The sequence below is a fragment of the Microdochium trichocladiopsis genome (genome assembly GCF_020744255.1).
Source record: "Microdochium trichocladiopsis strain MPI-CAGE-CH-0230 chromosome Unknown B0I36scaffold_5, whole genome shotgun sequence".
In the NCBI taxonomy this organism is placed as follows: Eukaryota; Fungi; Ascomycota; class Sordariomycetes; order Xylariales; family Microdochiaceae; genus Microdochium; species Microdochium trichocladiopsis.
Window position 1 is genome coordinate 3434744 of NW_025763548.1, and position 16580 is coordinate 3451323.

At 57.7% G+C, this 16580-nt stretch overlaps 8 protein-coding genes across 8 annotated transcripts; 4 read left to right on the forward strand and 4 right to left on the reverse strand.

Moving 5' to 3' along the window:
• Nucleotides 1-97: 97 nt before the first annotated feature.
• Nucleotides 98-2309, forward strand: B0I36DRAFT_324429 (cytochrome P450). Its single transcript, XM_046154107.1, has 5 exons — nt 98-946; nt 1010-1342; nt 1411-1518; nt 1588-1751; nt 1839-2309. The coding sequence occupies exons 1-5, from the start codon at nt 167-169 to the stop codon at nt 2011-2013; spliced, it is 1560 nt and encodes a 519-aa protein (XP_046013366.1). The 5' UTR covers nt 98-166; the 3' UTR covers nt 2014-2309.
• On the reverse strand, nt 2283-3723 carry B0I36DRAFT_324430 (uncharacterized protein). Its single transcript, XM_046154108.1, has 2 exons — nt 2798-3723; nt 2283-2716 (listed from the first exon to the last, which is right to left on the reverse strand). The coding sequence occupies exons 1-2, from the start codon at nt 3401-3403 to the stop codon at nt 2513-2515; spliced, it is 810 nt and encodes a 269-aa protein (XP_046013367.1). The 5' UTR covers nt 3404-3723; the 3' UTR covers nt 2283-2512.
• Nucleotides 3724-4659: 936 nt separating this feature from the next.
• Nucleotides 4660-6444, forward strand: B0I36DRAFT_324432 (uncharacterized protein). The gene is made up of 6 exons (XM_046154109.1): nt 4660-4952; nt 5013-5049; nt 5117-5184; nt 5249-5430; nt 5493-5708; nt 5773-6444. Exons 1-6 carry the CDS (start codon nt 4761-4763, stop codon nt 6230-6232), a joined length of 1155 nt encoding a protein of 384 aa, XP_046013368.1. The 5' UTR covers nt 4660-4760; the 3' UTR covers nt 6233-6444.
• A 344-nt stretch (nt 6445-6788) lies between these two features.
• Nucleotides 6789-8473, forward strand: B0I36DRAFT_125732 (major facilitator superfamily domain-containing protein). Its single transcript, XM_046148113.1, has one exon. It carries the CDS (start codon nt 6945-6947, stop codon nt 8130-8132), a length of 1188 nt encoding a protein of 395 aa, XP_046013369.1. The 5' UTR covers nt 6789-6944; the 3' UTR covers nt 8133-8473.
• On the reverse strand, nt 8282-10010 carry B0I36DRAFT_324439 (concanavalin A-like lectin/glucanase domain-containing protein). Its single transcript, XM_046154110.1, has 3 exons — nt 9543-10010; nt 9006-9462; nt 8282-8914 (listed from the first exon to the last, which is right to left on the reverse strand). The coding sequence occupies exons 1-3, from the start codon at nt 9670-9672 to the stop codon at nt 8458-8460; spliced, it is 1044 nt and encodes a 347-aa protein (XP_046013370.1). The 5' UTR covers nt 9673-10010; the 3' UTR covers nt 8282-8457.
• Nucleotides 10011-11154: 1144 nt separating this feature from the next.
• On the reverse strand, nt 11155-12150 carry B0I36DRAFT_242397 (D-isomer specific 2-hydroxyacid dehydrogenase; the record flags this gene model as incomplete). The annotated part of the gene is made up of 1 exon (XM_046149907.1): nt 11155-12150. One exon carries the CDS (start codon nt 12148-12150, stop codon nt 11155-11157), a length of 996 nt encoding a protein of 331 aa, XP_046013371.1.
• A 766-nt stretch (nt 12151-12916) lies between these two features.
• Nucleotides 12917-15541, forward strand: B0I36DRAFT_431731 (uncharacterized protein). Its single transcript, XM_046162594.1, has 6 exons — nt 12917-13025; nt 13109-13233; nt 13303-14232; nt 14324-14384; nt 14442-15242; nt 15324-15541. The coding sequence occupies exons 1-6, from the start codon at nt 12930-12932 to the stop codon at nt 15399-15401; spliced, it is 2091 nt and encodes a 696-aa protein (XP_046013372.1). The 5' UTR covers nt 12917-12929; the 3' UTR covers nt 15402-15541.
• On the reverse strand, nt 15542-16514 carry B0I36DRAFT_324444 (putative 4-hydroxy-2-oxovalerate aldolase). The gene has a single exon (XM_046154111.1). The coding sequence runs from the start codon at nt 16447-16449 to the stop codon at nt 15571-15573; it is 879 nt and encodes a 292-aa protein (XP_046013373.1). The 5' UTR covers nt 16450-16514; the 3' UTR covers nt 15542-15570.
• Nucleotides 16515-16580: the final 66 nt, after the last annotated feature.

Sequence of the window (16580 nt, forward strand, 5' to 3'; positions counted from 1 at the left end):
AACATGCCCGTTTGGTATCGTTCGAGCACACTTGATCCGCATCCGCAAGTAGATATACTGTGGTCCGTGGGACGCTACTTTAAGATGACCGGCATACCTGACCCAGGGTCTAGCTTCAGCGTTGCATCCTCTGCCGAATCGACCTCCTGCCAACTTCCTCCCAGCCATGGCGTTACTCACAAATCTCATCGCGAGATGCACGCTGCCCGCTATGGTGCTGCTTGCATTGGCTGGTGTCATTGTCTACTATAGTGGCGTCATCGTCTATAGGCTTTACTTCCACCCGCTTGCAAAGTTCCCAGGTCCCAAGCTCGCGGCTGCAAGCTGGTGGTACGAGACCTACCATGAGCTCATCAAGAATGGTGGCTCACAATTCACACCTCACATACGGGACCTCCACGCTCGTTATGGACCGATCGTGAGGATCACCCCAGATGAGCTCTCTATTGCAGATGCAGAGTTCCACGACAGACTATACGCACCCCAGCCCGCTGTCAGAGACCGTCACCCCTCGTTCAGCGCGGCTCTGGGCACGTTGAATGGTTGCTTCAGCACGAACGACCACTACCTGCATCGTCAGCGTCGTGCGGCCGTCAATGCCTTCTACTCCCCCGCCAACCTTGCGGCCTTTGAGCCTCTGGCTCAGCAGAGGGTCGACCACCTTTGCAACCTCCTCTGGGAGCACCGTGGGCAGGTCACGCCACTGAGGACGTACTGTGCCGCCCTGAGCTTCGACTCGTTCTACTCCTGGGCATTCGGTAACCCTCTGCGTCTGCTTGATGACCTCGACAAGGCCGAGATGATCAACAAGACGGTCGAGAAGCTTGTCACAAGTCCGCCTGTGTACAAGTGCTTCCCGTCCGCGATGAGAGCTGCCAAGCTAATCCCAAGCTGGATCCTGGTCAAGCTCTCCCGCGACGTCGCCAACGCCTTTGAATTGCAGGCAGTAAGTTCCCCCACAGCTGTCCGCACATTGCTCATCAGTCCCCCCTATTAAACGCTTGTAAAGATGGTCGCCAGGGAGGCAGAACGGTTCGTCGCCAGCGCGGAGGACGCTACAGACGTCGAGAAGCGCGGACACTCCGTTGGTGCCGAGACGCTCTTCTCCGTGATCGGCAAGAGCAGAATCCCCGGCGAGGAGAAGACCGCGTCCCGCATCACGCAGGAGGGCACCGAGATGCTCATGGCGTCGTTCACCCCCGGGCGCAGCATGATGAACGGCGTCTACTTTCTCGGCGCGTTTCCCGACGTCCTCACCAAGCTGCAGGCTGAGCTGGCCGAGGCATTCTCGGATCCGAAGGTTGCCATGGACTTCAAGACTCTCAGCCAGCTTCCGTACTTGGTATGTGACACCTGCCATCCTGTCTCAAGCATGAGACGAGTATATGCTGACTACTTTGGGATAATTAGAATGCCGTCGTAAAGGAGACGCTCCGCGCGGGCTTTCCGATTTCCTCACGCCTACCCATGATCGCGCACGAGACGATGCAGTTCCAGGAATGGGAGATCCCGGCATATGTAAGCAACCTCGCGACCCCCGATCTTCACCTGAGTGCAAAGCCACTGACTTGGTGCTTTCATGTACAGACCGCCATGTCTGTGAACCACCGCGGTCTGCTCTTCGACGAGACCGTCTTCCCCGACCCGCACGCCTTCAAACCTGAGCGCTGGCTAGATACCGAACACCCCATTGATGCCAAGAGATACTTTGTGCCCTTTGGAAAGGGGTCTCGCGGATGTCCCGGAAGAGAGTATGTATAACCCCCTTGGGCACAAACCACAAGCCGTTTCGTGAATGATCACACAAGAACAGCAATTAATGGTCCCTTCTGTATCAGATTCGCGACCCATCTGATTAGACTTATGCTCGCGCGATTTGCGCAGAGGTTCGTCTTTGAGCTCGCCGACACCGACTGGGATCGCGACGTCAAGGTGGTGCGTGAGTCCTTGTTGACGGCCTCTGCGCACGGCAGCACTGGCGTCAAGGTCGTTTTGCTGGATGAACGCAATTAAGCACTTAGTCGCCATGCCGCAAACAGTCTAATTTCTTCTGCAGTGGTGGTTTCGTATTTTTCTGTTGTTTTTCATTTCATTTTCACTCAGAGATACCTTTCGTAGTCAGCATGTTTGATTCGCTGCTTCAGCTATCATTCATAATCCCAGATTGCCGAACTACGTGGTGCATAGTCGTTTGTGAAATCAGCCCTGCCTGCATGGTCATCTTTAAGTGTGGGTAAAGTGGGACGACATCTGACATGCACAAGTGCCAAGGAGCAAGGGTGTGGTAATCATAAGGCAGTTCATTCGCTAAAGCGATGTCGAGCATCTTAGGTTCTAGCTCAGTCAAGGATGAAAAACAAGAAAATGGTTACAGGGAGAGAAGGCAATGACATCTGGCCCTGAGCCGAGCATCAATCTTCATATTTGCGTCGGTGCCAGCATGATGCCGCGCTTGTTGGTCATTGCGTCTCGGTATCGTTCCCAGACTGCTCCAGGGGTCTCGCCGCAAGGCTTAGAGGCTCTTGGCGGTGTGTGGCCCAAAAGCCAAGGGTCGGGGCTGCCCAAAGAAGTCGCAGGGGTTAAATCTCCAGGCGCCGACGCCACGGGCGAACCAGTACTTGACCAGGTAGGGCATTACCCAAGGCAGTGGGGGAAATTCGTTGCCGCCCTCGTACGTCTTGTCTGCGCAGCCGAGGACACATGGGAAGACTGTGTACTGTGTTTTTGGACGATTGAGTTAGCGCAAAACGATGCATTCAAGCTGGCCACGAGATGAATTGGCTGCACCAAGACTCACCAGTAATCCGAGATTGCCATTGGCCTTGGCAATCTCCTCTCCCTTGTCCCAAGCTTTGCGCAAACCATCACTGTCGAGGTGCCCAAACTTGAGGAGGATCTCAATCTCAGCATAGAGGTGGTCCGTCAATGGTTTGCTGAAGGAGTCGATAATCTGCTTCATGCCGCCGTCGCCAAGCCAGCGGTACTCGTCGGGCTTTGTGGCAGTCGCGTATGCGAGGAGGCGCTCCATGCCGTCGTGGAAGAGCGAGTGCTGGTGGCGGGGGTCTTCCATGAGGCCGGGCTGGCCGCTGAACTTTTCAAACTCGGGGAAGATGAAGGTCTCCTCGACTTCGTGGTGGTGGTTGACCATCTCGCACCAGCAGCGGACGTAGAAGAGCAAGTCGCCAACATCCTTGGTGTTGTACGTGGCCGGGGTGCTGGCATCAGGGACATGTGGCGCCTGCTGGAGGATGGCATTGAGGCCGCGGAGGAGGGTGTTGTGGGCATAGGCCATCTCGGACGCTACGTGGACGTAGCTGTGGCTGTCCTTGATGCGTTGTGAGGGCGTGGGGATGAGGGCAAAGGGCCCGTCAGCCCAGGGCGCATCTGAAGGTCTCGTCGTCATGGCAGTGGTGAGGCAGTGGTGATAGTGATGCGGATGAGTGAACGATGCTGTTGGCAATTGCTTGAGAAAGAAAAGATAAAAAAGCCGAATGACAACGAAACGTCGACGCGTGGCGGGTCTCGATCAGGAAAGGACGAGGAGCCAACAGGCGGCGGGTATTACCAACCGCCTTGCGGGCGGGATGACAGCCAGCAGGGGAGCTCCTGGTTGAGCAAACACGACACAACAACAATGTTGGTTGGTGATAACGCACACGGACGGCTCAAGTGGTGCAACTTGTGCCTGAGGCAGACCAGGGTGTGTGTGCCGCGATCCCTGGCGCTGACACGCGCAATCTTGGACGCCAGTGCTGACCATTGCGGGCTGCCCCGCCATTGTAACTACGTACTGGAAGTTGCACCGTGTGTTTGGGGCCCTTCCAGTAACGAACACCTAACTGCTCGCCAGCCCCCAAGACACGCTGCGCCCGACCAGGTGTCCCTGGTCCTCCCACGCCCGCTGCTGCCGCTTGGCGTGGGGACGATTTTGGTGTGGGCTGCTCCAGACACATTGTGCTGTCGCGGTACAGTAAGTACAGCCCCCGCCACAATGCTTGTCACGAACCTTGTTGAAAGCCTTTGGACAAGCATCCAATACCCGGTAGGCCCTGCTCCCACGTCCCACGCCGGTTGTAACGTCGGCTCACGATACATGACAGGTGTGCGGGGTCCAAGTCGATGCTCTATCTCTCTTGACGAGTGGCAGGCGCGCATCGTCAGTCCAGACAATCTCCACGCCATGGCAAAAGTGCCTGCCCGCTCCAGCACGGAACAGTAAGCCACCACCACTCCTCGGTTGCGAGACCCTGCAGTGTCCTGCAGCTTGCCTCGGCCATGCCGTCATCCTGCGTCAGGCCACACTCGGCTTCACGTTACTCGGTCCCCAGAGCGACTGCCGACATTCCTATTACCTGGAGCTTGCTTGCCTGCCCAGTCAGCGTCACATTCGACTAGTCCACCTCGACGCGGCCACCAGTCTTTTGTCCTCTCCGATCTACACAGAGTCGGCCCTTTCTGGCGCCGGCGAGTGCAGTGTCTTTGCCCAAGATTAGTCCATCTGCTGGCTCACAGAGGGGGTCACACGCGTGTAGACCTGCAGCCGGACCCGCCAATCGTGGCCGGAGTTTTACTCTACTGCCTTTCTCGCCATGCCTACTCTCCTATGCCGTCTTATACAAAGAGGGCCGCCCGGCTCTTGGGATATCCTGCTCGGGTTGGTCTTCAGATCTCTTGGCCGTGTCTAGATTCTTCTGTCATTGCGAGGAGCACCGACCTTACCTGGAAAGAACCACGCGCCAGACGAGAGTCTACCGCAAGCCATGTCTGCCGCACCACCCCCACTTACACTGACCCAGGTCGCTGCCATCGGCGAGAACAAGGGTCCAACGCTCATTGCCGTCAGCGCCCTCTTCATTGCGATATGCACAGTCACCGTCGCCCTTCGCTTTGCCGCCAGGGCCAGCCGTAGCATGAAGTTCGACTGGGACGACTGGATGTCTGCCGTGTCACTAGTGAGTTGTCTTTGGCTCCGGTCCAGCTTTTGGCGATCGACATTGACTGACCATCTGCAGGTTTTGGTAATCTTGTATTGCGTGACTTGCATCATTTGTACGTGTTATACCAAATGCCTGTACACCAAAGCTCCCCTCAGTCAAGTTCTAACATTTTCTTGCAGCTGTGCCTTATGGCGTCGGAAAGCACACCTGGGCAGCTGATCCCACCGAGGTCTGGCGGATTATGGAGGTAGGCAACCATTATCAGAATGGCCAGGCCTTTCTTGCGTCAGGGCTCTGACAAAACTGCATAGATTGCGTACTTCAATGCGCTCATCTACTTTACGACACATTTCTTCATCAAGATTTCCATCCTCTTGTTCTACAAGCGCATCTTCACGCTCAACGTAAAATGGTTCAAGTGGTGTGTCTACGCACTCGGCGTGTACACGGTTGGCTGGTACATTGGCTGCTTCTTCGCCGCCATGCTTCAATGGTCAGTTTGCCACCGCTGGTTCTCAGTTGTGGGTGTCGTGTGGAGTGCTAACACCCAGACAGTGTTCCGCCGTCCCTCTTCTGGGAACGCTTCAAGCCAGACGGTGACATGTCGGGCGTCTGCGCGGTTGACAACCCGGCGCTCGTGATCTCGTCCAGCGCACTCAACACCGTCGGGGATGTCCTCATCTTTGCTTTGCCCCTCTTCATGCTGTGGCAGCTGCAACTGAAGAAGTCGCACAAATACGCGCTAATTCTGGTGTTTGCCACCGGCGCCTTGTAAGTCCAACCTGGTCACGCTGGAGACTATGAAGATATCCGACGCTGACCTTGCCTTCCACAGCGCCGTTGCTGCTGGTTGTGTTCGTCTGGACTCATCTGTCCAGGCCATTGAACTCGATGCGGACACGACATGGATCACCGCCGACATCTACATGTGGACGGCCGTGGAAGCAGGCGTGGGGCTTATCTGCGCCTGCCTTCCCGTTATTGGCCCTCTGTTCGGTCTGGTTAAGGACCGCGTTTCGTCCTACATCATCTCCAGGAGTTCCAAGCGCGGCCTGCGTGCCAGCACAAGCGACGAGGAGTCCAAGATTGGCTACAAGTCCGCGTCGGGCCGCCCAAGCAACGTGTCTTCGTCAAGGGACAGTCGCTCGGCCCCATCGGTTGAGAACGTTGGCATGGCGCACAGCTCGCCAGTCCCACGACCAACCCAGTCTGGTGCTGGTGCACGCGGCATCGTCAGGACGGACGAGTATTCTTGTGAGAGCCGCCCGAGAGTCGAGCCCTCAAGCCCAGTCTGAAGAGGCATGTTGGGATGTTTCTGGACAGGCTTTCTGAGAAAGCTTCGATGGGTACATAGGAACGCGTAGACGTGGAGGCCGCCGCTAGAGTGCGCGGTGGTCTTTGCATAACAGACTTGCTAGAATTAGAATCGCGCGAATTGGCAGGACGCATGTGTCATAAAGCAATGTAGATGCCGGTGCCGAGTCGTGCATTGTGTGTGTGATGACAATGTCACACCGTTTTGTTCGAGATGGCGCCCGTCATGATTGGTGCATGGCACCACCGGTCGCGGAGCAAGCCGTTGTTGGAGACGACCCTCCTCGGGCCGGTCCTGACGAGCCCTACGTCACGTCCCCGGGCATGACTTCTGCACATATAAATTGCAACAACGGCATCAATCCCACAGCGCGAAACCATACCTACCTCTTACTGGCGGGCAAGGCCCTAGAACATCACAGCAGAGGAGCCGGACAATGTCGACTCCGGAAAGAGACAATCGCAGCATCAGGCTGCACGCCGTCGGCCAAACGCGCAACGAGGCAGTCGCCGGAGCGGACGATCTGGAGCAACAGCCTAGCAGCGGCCGCGATGAACAAAACCGCAACAAGAGGATCCTCTCACTGCTGGGCTCGTCACTTTTACAGCTTCCGATATGGGGTACTCCATCTGTCAAACATTGAGCTGCTGCCCACGACCAAGCGCTGACCATGCACAACAACAGGGTTCGCAATGAGCTACGGTGTGCTGCAAGAATACTTTATGGGTGATTGGGAGCTTGAAGGCCCCGTCGAGATTACAGGCACAATCGGCACCACCTTCAACGGAGTGACGTACATCTCCATGCCCATCCTCTTTGCCATGTTCGTCGGCCGATGGTCGCAGTGGCGCAGAGCCGCCGCCTCGGCGGGCGCCATGCTCCTCACGCTGAGCCTGCTTGCCTCGTCATTCAGCACAAGCGTCTGGCACCTCGTCGCCACGCAGGGCGTCTTCGCAGCGATTGGCAGCGCCCTCATCTTCAGCCCCACGACGCTCACCCTGGGCGAGTGGCATCAGACGCACAACCGAGCCATTGCGTACGGCGTCACCTTGTCCTGCAAGAACATTGTCGGGTCCGCCTGCCCGTTCCTTTTCCGCGTGCTCCTCGACAACTACGGCTTTCGCACCACCCTTCGAGTGTGGCTGGCCATCGCGGCAGGGTCCAGTGTAGTCGCCATCGCGTTGATTCCTCCGCCGCCCTCGGCAGAGACTCCCGTGGCCTACCGCCCCCGTAGCATCCCCTGGCATTTTCTGCGGCACCGGACATTCTACGTCTACAGCCTGGCTATTCTTTTACAGAGCTCTGGGTACGGCATCCCCCAGACATATCTCAGCACATATGCCCACGATGTGGCAGCGCTGTCGCAGTCCTCGGCGACACTGCTGCTCACTCTCTTCAACATCCCTGGCATCATTGCGTCGTACTTCTTCGGGTACCTCAGCGACAGCAGCAAGGTCTCATTGTCCACAGCTTCGGTTTGTCTGTTGTCGTCCCTCGCCTCTGCCCTGTCGGCCTTCCTCCTTTGGGGCATGGCTGCGAACGGGAGCATGGCGGTGCTCGTCCTCTTCGCCCTGATCTTTGGCTTCTTCTCGGGGGGATACAGCGCCATCTGGGGCGGCTTTATCAACGACATGGCCGGCGAGGCGGCTGCTGCGAACGAGGCGATTGACACAGGCATGGTGTACGGCCTTCTCAACGGGGCCCGAGGCATCGGCTATGTCATTGGTGGTCTTGCTTCCGTGCCACTGCTGGCGGCGGGAAGCAGGCAGAGCCTGGGTCTCTTTGGCTACGGCTCGGGGTACGGCCCTCTGATCATCTTCACTGGCCTGACTTCGGCCTTCGGAGGGTGGGCGGTGTTTTGGCGGACAAAGAGACTTTGACCTCACCCAACCACCATTGAGGGCCCAGTTGGGGTTTGTTGCCAGCAGCCCGTCATTTTCCATTTTCACCGAATGGGTATGTTTACTCTGGTCTGGTGGAGGACACCATGGTAAATTATTCCAGCAAATGCTTATGGACATTATGATTATATTCCATTGAATGCAAAGGGGGGAATTCTATCGGAAGATCAAACGCTATGGTATCTCATTCTGTGCCAGACGGCGCACACTCTCCGCCGTCCTCAGCTCTCGGGCTGATGGTGATGCTTCATCTGCAAGCTCTCAATAGGGCGGTGCTCCTCTCCTCTCTCTCTCATCACTTTTCTCACAGAGCATAAGCAGCCAACCAGCCTGCAACGACACAGCCACAGAGCTGCAGCACGCTCACACGCGACGACAAGGACTGCGACGCGGCCGATGGCGTCGTCGACGCCGATTGCTGCGCTTGCCCACTCGGAGTCACGATCGCCCAGTCGATGGTCTGGGCCGGGTTGTGAGTCCCACTCGTGGGAGTTCCCGACGCGCTGGTCGAGACGTCCGCGCCGCGGGTGTCGCTGATCGCGAGGGTGTAGTCCTTGGCGACGAACGCCATCGTCTCCGCCGAGTAGAAGGCCTCGACGCCAAAGTGCACGCCGCCGAGGTACGCCGCGGCCGGGATCAGCTCCTTCTTGACGAGGTCGGCGATGAGCGGCACAATGTCGAGCTTGAAGTTGGTGGACGGGACGTCGAGGACCCAGCTGCACACGGTCTGGCCGACTGCGTTCTTGCCGACGTACAGAGTGCTGTTTTAGGAAGGGGTTCATGGTCAGAGGAATTCTTTTTGCATTCTGAGAAGTACCACGGACGGGTTCCAAGCAATCTGGTGGAACTTACAAGGCCTGCTTGTCAACGGTGATGGTGCCCTTGGGCACGGAGGGATAGATATCCGAGATGGGCTGCGGGTTGCCGTAGTGGCCCACCCAGATCATGATCTCGTACTTGGCCTCGGCTGCCGAGGAGGCGACATCCGGATCCTCGTCAATCCAGAGATCGTAGGCGATGGTTGCCATCGTCTTGGTGGCGTCGAGGGCGGCCGCATCGGTGACGAGGGTGTTGCCCGCGGGGAATGTCTCGTTCGGCCCCATGCCCCAGTTCACGGCCACGTTCGCCTTTGTTATGTTCGCGAGCTTAACCGGCATGCGTGCGGAGTGGAGGTTGACGTGTGGGAACGAGTGGACGGCAAAGGGCGCGCCGCCGGTCCAGTGCCAGTCGGCCTGGAATGAGGCAGCGTCCGCGGCGACATCGAGGCACTGGAAGCCAGTCGGCTCTGGGTTCCAAGCATTGGCACAGACTGGTGAGCGGTAGCAAGAAGGGTCAGTTACGGTCCTGCTGCTCGGCAGGGTTCTTCTGCGTCGCGCCGTGTCGACTTACATTCGTTCTCTATTGTTGCCGAGTTGATGGACGGGGCTGTTGTGCACTCAAAGTCGCAGACTTTCGCTGCCGACGCCACTGCCGCACCGACAAGGCAGATGGTGGCCAGTCTCCTCTCGAGGTTCATCATGATGGAGTAAGTTGCAATTAGCAGGTCGCCACGGCGCTTGAATGATTGTCGAGAACCAGTCGTCAGTGCTTGTCGTCTTGGTGTAGTAATTCTCGGCTGTGATGTTCGGGTGGAAAGCCGTTGGCGGAAAAAGAATGCACGACGATCATTGCAAAAACCTTCACAGACGTCAGCTGCCGGGTTAATATCAACTTTTGTACCCTGTGACCCATGCTGCACCTCATCTCCTGCGAGGCCAATAGGGCTGATTTGACCCTGCAAAAAGCTGACATTGTCGCTAGCTCCGACATGGGATTTTGAGGCGAAGCCCCCTGCTCGTCAGCACTTGGCGTTGGGAGTCCTCCATTGTGATAGGCTGTTCAAACGGCGAGCACCTATTTTTGGCAGGCCGCCATGGCGGAGCTAAGGAGCTGCCAGACCACAAGGCTGTCCGAGTCCTGGAGGACCATGCCCCTGGGACTGGGTTGCGCCCCCTTGTGTTTTATGGTTCACAGCCCATGGATGCCGGTGCACGGACTTCCAGCCGCATCACCAAGCCATTCCTGCTCCGCCCCCCTCTCGGGCTGACAACAAAAGTGGGTGAGATAAAGGATTGCCCTGCTCTCACTGGCCTCATGGCTGACGGGCTGCTCATGTCAGCGTCGGGCTCGTCGCGATTCTTATGGTGTCGTACACCGCTGCGCATCTTTGCCAATACCTCTCGATTCGCGCCTAACCATTGCAGGATGCCACGTTCCCCCCCGTTTCGTTTGATTTGACCCACTATGGCTGTTCTTGGTAGGGTTATTGTTTGAATGACAGATTACAAGCCTACCGATAAGGAAAGCGGTTCCTCTCAATTAGCGATCGACCAGCGATCATTTCTCCTATGAGGGAAGAAACAATTCAAAGTCAATCCGCAACTCTGACGATGCTAGCGCGTCAGTGATCTCACAGTACACCACCAACGTGTGGCCATCATCATTGTCAGAATTGTCTTTTTCTACACAGCGGAAACGTGACAGAAGCCCTGTTTAGCTGCACGGCGCAAAGATGCACCACCAATCTGTGGTAAGTAATCACTTCTCAAACCGTGAAACCCATGTCGACCTCAAAACATGGCTAAATGTGTTGACTTGCTCGACGAAGATCTTCTGGTGGCAGAGATTGTACGGCATCTGAACGGCCTGCACTTACGAGACGCATAACTTGAATATCTTTATTGATTTCAAAGGTCAGAGTTATCTTTTTGAACCCCTTTATTTTATTTTTAGACGCGATGTCTCGCGTGTGATCATTTTTAGTAGGATTAACGTCATGCGCCAGTGATATGCTGGGCTTCTATGTATCAAAGTGCAGTGATATCGACAATCACGGTAAAGTCCCGGAGAAGTCCAATATCACAAAATCCATGCGTTTTCCAGTAGGAGAATACAGTTGGGTCAAATCTAATGTTGCTCGCTATCTTCTATATGCTGACACACAAATCAAGCCCAGGCCGACTCAGTTGCCCTTACCCGCCGACTGCGATTGGGTAAACTCGTACAGATACCGGGCGGCAGCCATTCCAGTCTCGATCTGGGTCTGTTCCGTGGCGGCACCAATGTGGGGCGTGCTGAGAATGTTTCCCTGCCACATGCTGCTGTACTTCTCAAAGGTGGGGGGCTCCTGCTCGTGGCAGTCGAGGCCGGCTCCCCAGATGATGCCCTCCTTGACAGCAGTCTCCAGGTCGGCTTCGTTGATGATGCCGCCACGGGCCGTGTTGATGACGATGGCCTCCTTGCCCAAGAGCTTGAGCTCCTTCATGCTGATCAGGTTGCGCGTCGACTCGGTCAAGGGCACGTGGACGCTGACAATATCGGAGGCGCGTAGCAGCTCCTCGACAGTGGACACACGGGTGTGAGGCAGGTCGGACCAGGCGTCAGCCGGCATGTACGGGTCGTAAGCGATGATGGGTGCTTCATAGGCGCCGCGGAAGATGGTGGCGACGGTCTTGCCAATGTTGCCCATGCCAATGACGCCGATGGGCCGCTTGTGCAGGATGAGACCCGAGCAGGTCTCCTTGGGCACGGGCTGGCCGGCGTTCTGGCGGCGGTTGATGGTGCCGACGCAGCGGGCCACGGAGCATGCGAGGGTGAGGGCGAGCTCGGCGACGGCGCGAGCATTTACGCCGGGCGTGTTGAAGATCTTGATGCCGCGGGCGGCGCAGGCCTTGGCGTCGATCTTGTCAATGCCCACACCCTGCTTGCCGACCGCGATGAGGTTGGGAGAGTTCTCGACATCTTCGGCCGTCAGGTACGAGGAGCGGATGAGGAGGTACTGGGCCTTGGCGCGCCAGTCCTCGTGGCCGGGCATGCCGGGCAGGATGGCATTGAACTTGTCCTGGACGTACTCGATGACCGCGGGCTGGAACTTGTCGAGGACGTAGACGGTAGGCTTCGCGGCGGCGGCGGCGCCGGCCACGGCATCGCTGTCGTCGTGTACGAGACCAGGGGCCATGGTGGAGAAGTATTGGAGGAAGTGGCCTGTGGGGGTTTTTTGGGGTCGTGTGTAGTGCTCGAAGGGCGTGCCTGGTCGGACAAAGGAGGAGAATGCCTGAGAATGAAATGGACTCACGCTTCCGCAGTCGCTGTGTGCCTCGAGAGACGAGCGAGGCGTTCCCGACAGCTATATAACGACGGGGAGGATTCCGCTGGGTTCCGGCGCCGCCCGGCAGTTGAGGGGAGCGACGGAAAGGCCATCTAAGGGACGATCCCGCGGCAGGAGCAGTCGCTGGATGGATGCCTCCGACGGGCCCCGCTGATCTGGTGGACGAGGACGAGGATGAGGACAGGGACAGGGACGAGACCGGCATCGGAGACACTCCGCGCGTGGTGTGGGCCGGCCACGGGCGCCGTCCGACGGGACGGGGAAAGCCCAGGCTCGAGGCTTGGGTTACTCCTTCCCTCCATCTCCTCCATCTCCTCCATCCCCCCCGCCCTCCCCCCCGCAGTGGAGAAGCGCTGCGCCCAGGCCTTCCCCATCCTGCCCCCAACATTTGCTCAGGTGGCCGCCGCGGCGCACAGGATGCGTTGCTACTTGGCACGCTCCTCCCTGCAACCCTCGCGACCAAATCACCACCACGCCACGGCCGTCCGCCGCGCCGACGACAACAATCCTGTCTTGTCTCGGGTGCGCTCCGGCCGGCCTTGTTCCACCTCCGTCTCCTTCCTCTCCTCCGCCTCCTCGCCTGCAGCAACCCGCATCTGCGACCCTGGCCCCCCGACCGACCGTGAGCGATGGACTCGGCTCCGGACCCGGACGCGTCCCCAGGCTCGCCGCCCGGCCAGCGCCGTCGACAAGCATGCGAGCGCTGCTTCCAGCGCAAGCAGAAGGCAAGTTCCAGGCCCGAGAGGTCCATTCCCGCGTGTCCCATCGCCGTCCGTCTGTGGCCGCCACTGACCTCTTGCGAAACCAGTGTGATCGCCTGCTGCCTGCATGCACTGCCTGCGCGGACCTCAAGCTCGAGTGCAAGGCGCGCAAGTGGGCCTTTCTCGACACCTCAGCTCCAGAAGCCCTTGTCCTTAGTGCTTCGGTCAGCGAGTGAGTCGCCCGGGTCTTGAAGCATGCGTAACCAGTCGCCAGCTTCAGTGCTAACCTGTCGGCGAATAGTTATGTCAAGTCCCTTGAAGACCGCTTGGCAACATCACCGCCCGCTGAGCCCAGCGCCTTGTCGCCAAGCAAGCGTCGCAGACGCCAGTCCGGCTTGGGACCCTCGCCTTCATCCGGCAATGTCGCTTCAAACAGCAGCCCGCTGGGGTCAGGCAAGGCCCGCTTCCCCGACACGGACCGTGAGCCCGCCGCTCCGTCCCAAGGCCGTTCCGAAATTTCCGTCCGCGAGACCATGGGCGACATAAGTTTCCTGTCCCGGTCAGCGATGGCCGAGTCCCGCGTCCGTGGGGACGCGTTCCCTCGTAATCTCAGCCTGGACAACATGTTATCGGCAGCCACTTCGCTCAGTGGTAGTGATCCAACAAGTTCAACAATCGTCACGTCTGCCCTCAAGCAGCAGAGCCGGCTCGCGGGAGGCCACCATCCTGTGCTTGACCGGGACAGCACTGAACCATATCTGCAAAGCTTCCTCCGCATGGTATCCGTCAAGCACCTGCATCTCGACAGGGATGAGGTCTCTCAAGACTATGACACCATCATCGATAGTGAGGCCGCCAGCAAGGGCAACGTATCTGAGCAGCTGGCCTTCACGTACGTGAATACGTGTCTCGCCATCGCCATCGGCATGCTCGTTTCGGATGATGCAGCCAACCTATCTGTGGCCATCTCGGGAGTCTACTCGGCGGCGATCAGCCACATACCTGTGGTTCTTGAAGCAGACGGGCCACTGGCCATGATTCATTGCATGTTAAATGTAGCCATCTTCTCGTTGGCATCAAATGTGGGTGGCTCGACGTGGCACATTGTCGGGATCATAATGAACCAGTGCATATCACTTGGTTTGCACAAAGAGCCCGAATCAGACGAGCTGCCTGTGCAGGATCAGCAGAGAAGAAGGAATCTCTTCTGGAGTGCCTACGCCCTTGACAGGTGAGTCTAGGCCGAGTAGATCAAGTTAACTCTGGTGCTACCGACCAGGATGCTCAACCCCAAAGCAGCCCTCGTTGACCAGACCTGGCAGGTGTGTTGGCGCAGTCCTCGGCCGTCCCTTTGGCATACAAGACGAAGATATCACGGTGAGGGTAAGTCAATTTGGGCTTTTAATTCTCCCCAGGATGACCATCATGCTAATGAAGTAGTCGTCCTCTATGTCGGTATCCACAACTCCTGGTGCATCCGCGCCAGTGCAACCTTGTTCGGAGGCGACCTTCAAGCTGTACTTGATCAAGCACGCGAAGCTCGTTTCAGATATCCGTTCCAATCGGCGACAGACAGCACTCTACCACTACCGAAATGTATCCTTTTGGCGGGAGACTCCTGCTCCTGTCGTCAGCTTCATTGTTCCCCACCAGCCGTGGCTGAGTAATCATCTCGACACTCTGGCATGTCGTGCCCTGATCCTTTTGATTCGCCCAGAAGATGAAGGCTTAAGCCCGTCACCAAACAACAGCATCACGACGCTGTCTTCTGGACTTCCAAAACACGACGCAGCATCATTCGGCCCCCCTCAGTACAACGAGGCTGCTCTCGCCGAGTTTGAGATGGACACGATGTTATGCTGCAAGAGGTTCATAGACCGGACATATGAGCAGTTTGAGATTCGCGGAAAACCGGAAGATAGCTCGTTCACCAATGCATACGAGCTATTCAATGCGTGCATTGCATATGTTTTCCTCGCCCGTCGTCGTGCTGGGTTCATAGGGCGGCCAGGGACGGGCGATCTGCGGCGCGTCAGCACAACACTATCTCCTTCGACAGCGTCATCGGCAGTATCCATCGGTAACTTTGATATCACGAGCAACAATTCCGAGTTTGCCGAAGCTGCTGGGGTCATGGTGCAAAAGTGCTCGACGCTTATCACAGTCTTGAGCTTGCACTTTACATCACTCAGAGTGTTGCAGCGAGCGCTTCTGGCGCTATCAGCACGACTGTCCGGCTCGGTAGGTACCCAAGCAACAAGCAGGCACCGGGTGCCTATGTCATGGACTGGTTCACATGCTGACTCTAGCCGTGTTCTGCAGAATGTAGCTATGCCAATCAACGACTTGGCCCGACATCTGTCTGCGCACGTGCTGCTGCTTGTTAAGCTCTGCAGCTAAGGGCCCAACCAGTTCACGCTTCGTCCGACCATTTCACCGAAAGAGATAAGCCAGTGACTTCGGTCGATATGTACATAGGTCTATTTCTACCCCCAAAAATGTATATACAAACGTGCTTCTATTCACGATCCACCCCTTGCTCTTTTCCTCTCTCCCTGTCTCTACCACATCATGACGATGCAGCCGCCTTGGCTTTCTGCACACGCTCGTTAATGGCCGAGTAGTTCTCGCCAATCTTCTTGATGGCGGCCTGTAGGGAGGCCAGGTCGCCTCCGCTGAGAGACCATGTCGCGCCCATGTTGAACCACTTCTCGAGCAGGTCGAGGCGGCCGCCGATGCCGCCGATGCCGATGGGCTTGCCAACCTTCTTGCCGGCGAGGACGATCTTGGTGATGGCATCCTGGTACTGGGCCGTGTCGTACTGGCCGGGGATGCCCATGTCGGAGCACAGGTCGTTGGAGCCGATGAGGATGCCGTCAACACCCTCGACGGCGAGGAACTCGTCGACGAGGTCGACGGCGCCAGGGGTCTCGATCATGGGGATGAGCATGGTCTCGCGGTTGAGGATCTCGTTCTGGACCTTTGTGGGGACGAGGCCAAAGTTGAAGAGGGGCTGCATGTTGGAGCAGCCGCGGGCGCCGATGGGGGCGTACTTTGCGTCCTTGACGAGCTGGCGGACCTCCTCGACGGTCTCGACGTGGGGGACGACGATGGCGGCGGCGCCCGAGTCGAGCATGCGGCTGATGTGCCAGTGGGACTTGCTGGGGATGCGGACAATTGCCGAGACGCCGGCGTAGTTGCAGGCGAGGATCTGCTGGGCGACGGCGTGCATGTCAAAGGCCGAGTGCTCCATGTCGATGAAGAGGGCCTTGGCGCCGGCCATTTTGAGCACCATGGGTAGCTCGGCAGACGTCGTCATGCGCGTCGTGAAGACGGGGCAGACCTCGCCGGCCACAATGGCATCGCGGAACGGGTTCGAGATGGCCCAGGTCTTTGCCGGCGGGGCAGCAGCGGCCGCGGGAGCAGTGGTGTTTCCTACGGAGCCCATCGTGACTAGTTTTGGTGTCGAAGTGCTTGTGAGGAGGATGTGTGCAATGTCAAATAATATCTGACAAGTCTCTTTGTGTAGTTGGAGTCGTGTGTAATTGTATGCTGCGGGGGCAGAGGGGAAACTGGAGG

Bases quoted from the DNA above. Each gene is read 5' to 3' on its own strand.
- B0I36DRAFT_324429 (XM_046154107.1), top strand. From the start codon at position 167: ATGGCGTTACTCACAAATCTCATCGCGAGATGCACGCTGCCCGCTATG. The intron at 947-1,009 runs GTAAGTTCCCCC...ACGCTTGTAAAG, and splicing joins ACGCCTTTGAATTGCAGGCA to ATGGTCGCCAGGGAGGCAGA. The intron at 1,752-1,838 runs GTATGTATAACC...CTTCTGTATCAG, and splicing joins CGCGGATGTCCCGGAAGAGA to ATTCGCGACCCATCTGATTA.
- B0I36DRAFT_324430 (XM_046154108.1), bottom strand. From the start codon at position 3,403: ATGACGACGAGACCTTCAGATGCGCCCTGGGCTGACGGGCCCTTTGCC. The intron at 2,717-2,797 runs GTGAGTCTTGGT...CCAAAAACACAG, and splicing joins ATGGCAATCTCGGATTACTG to TACACAGTCTTCCCATGTGT.
- B0I36DRAFT_324432 (XM_046154109.1), top strand. From the start codon at position 4,761: ATGTCTGCCGCACCACCCCCACTTACACTGACCCAGGTCGCTGCCATC. The intron at 5,185-5,248 runs GTAGGCAACCAT...AAAACTGCATAG, and splicing joins AGGTCTGGCGGATTATGGAG to ATTGCGTACTTCAATGCGCT. The intron at 5,431-5,492 runs GTCAGTTTGCCA...ACACCCAGACAG, and splicing joins TTCGCCGCCATGCTTCAATG to TGTTCCGCCGTCCCTCTTCT.
- B0I36DRAFT_125732 (XM_046148113.1), top strand. From the start codon at position 6,945: ATGAGCTACGGTGTGCTGCAAGAATACTTTATGGGTGATTGGGAGCTT.
- B0I36DRAFT_324439 (XM_046154110.1), bottom strand. From the start codon at position 9,672: ATGATGAACCTCGAGAGGAGACTGGCCACCATCTGCCTTGTCGGTGCG. The intron at 9,463-9,542 runs GTAAGTCGACAC...ACCGCTCACCAG, and splicing joins GGCAACAATAGAGAACGAAT to TCTGTGCCAATGCTTGGAAC. The intron at 8,915-9,005 runs GTAAGTTCCACC...TTCCTAAAACAG, and splicing joins ACCGTTGACAAGCAGGCCTT to CACTCTGTACGTCGGCAAGA.
- B0I36DRAFT_431731 (XM_046162594.1), top strand. From the start codon at position 12,930: ATGGACTCGGCTCCGGACCCGGACGCGTCCCCAGGCTCGCCGCCCGGC. The intron at 13,026-13,108 runs GCAAGTTCCAGG...TTGCGAAACCAG, and splicing joins GCTTCCAGCGCAAGCAGAAG to TGTGATCGCCTGCTGCCTGC. The intron at 14,233-14,323 runs GTGAGTCTAGGC...CAGACCTGGCAG, and splicing joins AGTGCCTACGCCCTTGACAG to GTGTGTTGGCGCAGTCCTCG.
- B0I36DRAFT_324444 (XM_046154111.1), bottom strand. From the start codon at position 16,449: ATGGGCTCCGTAGGAAACACCACTGCTCCCGCGGCCGCTGCTGCCCCG.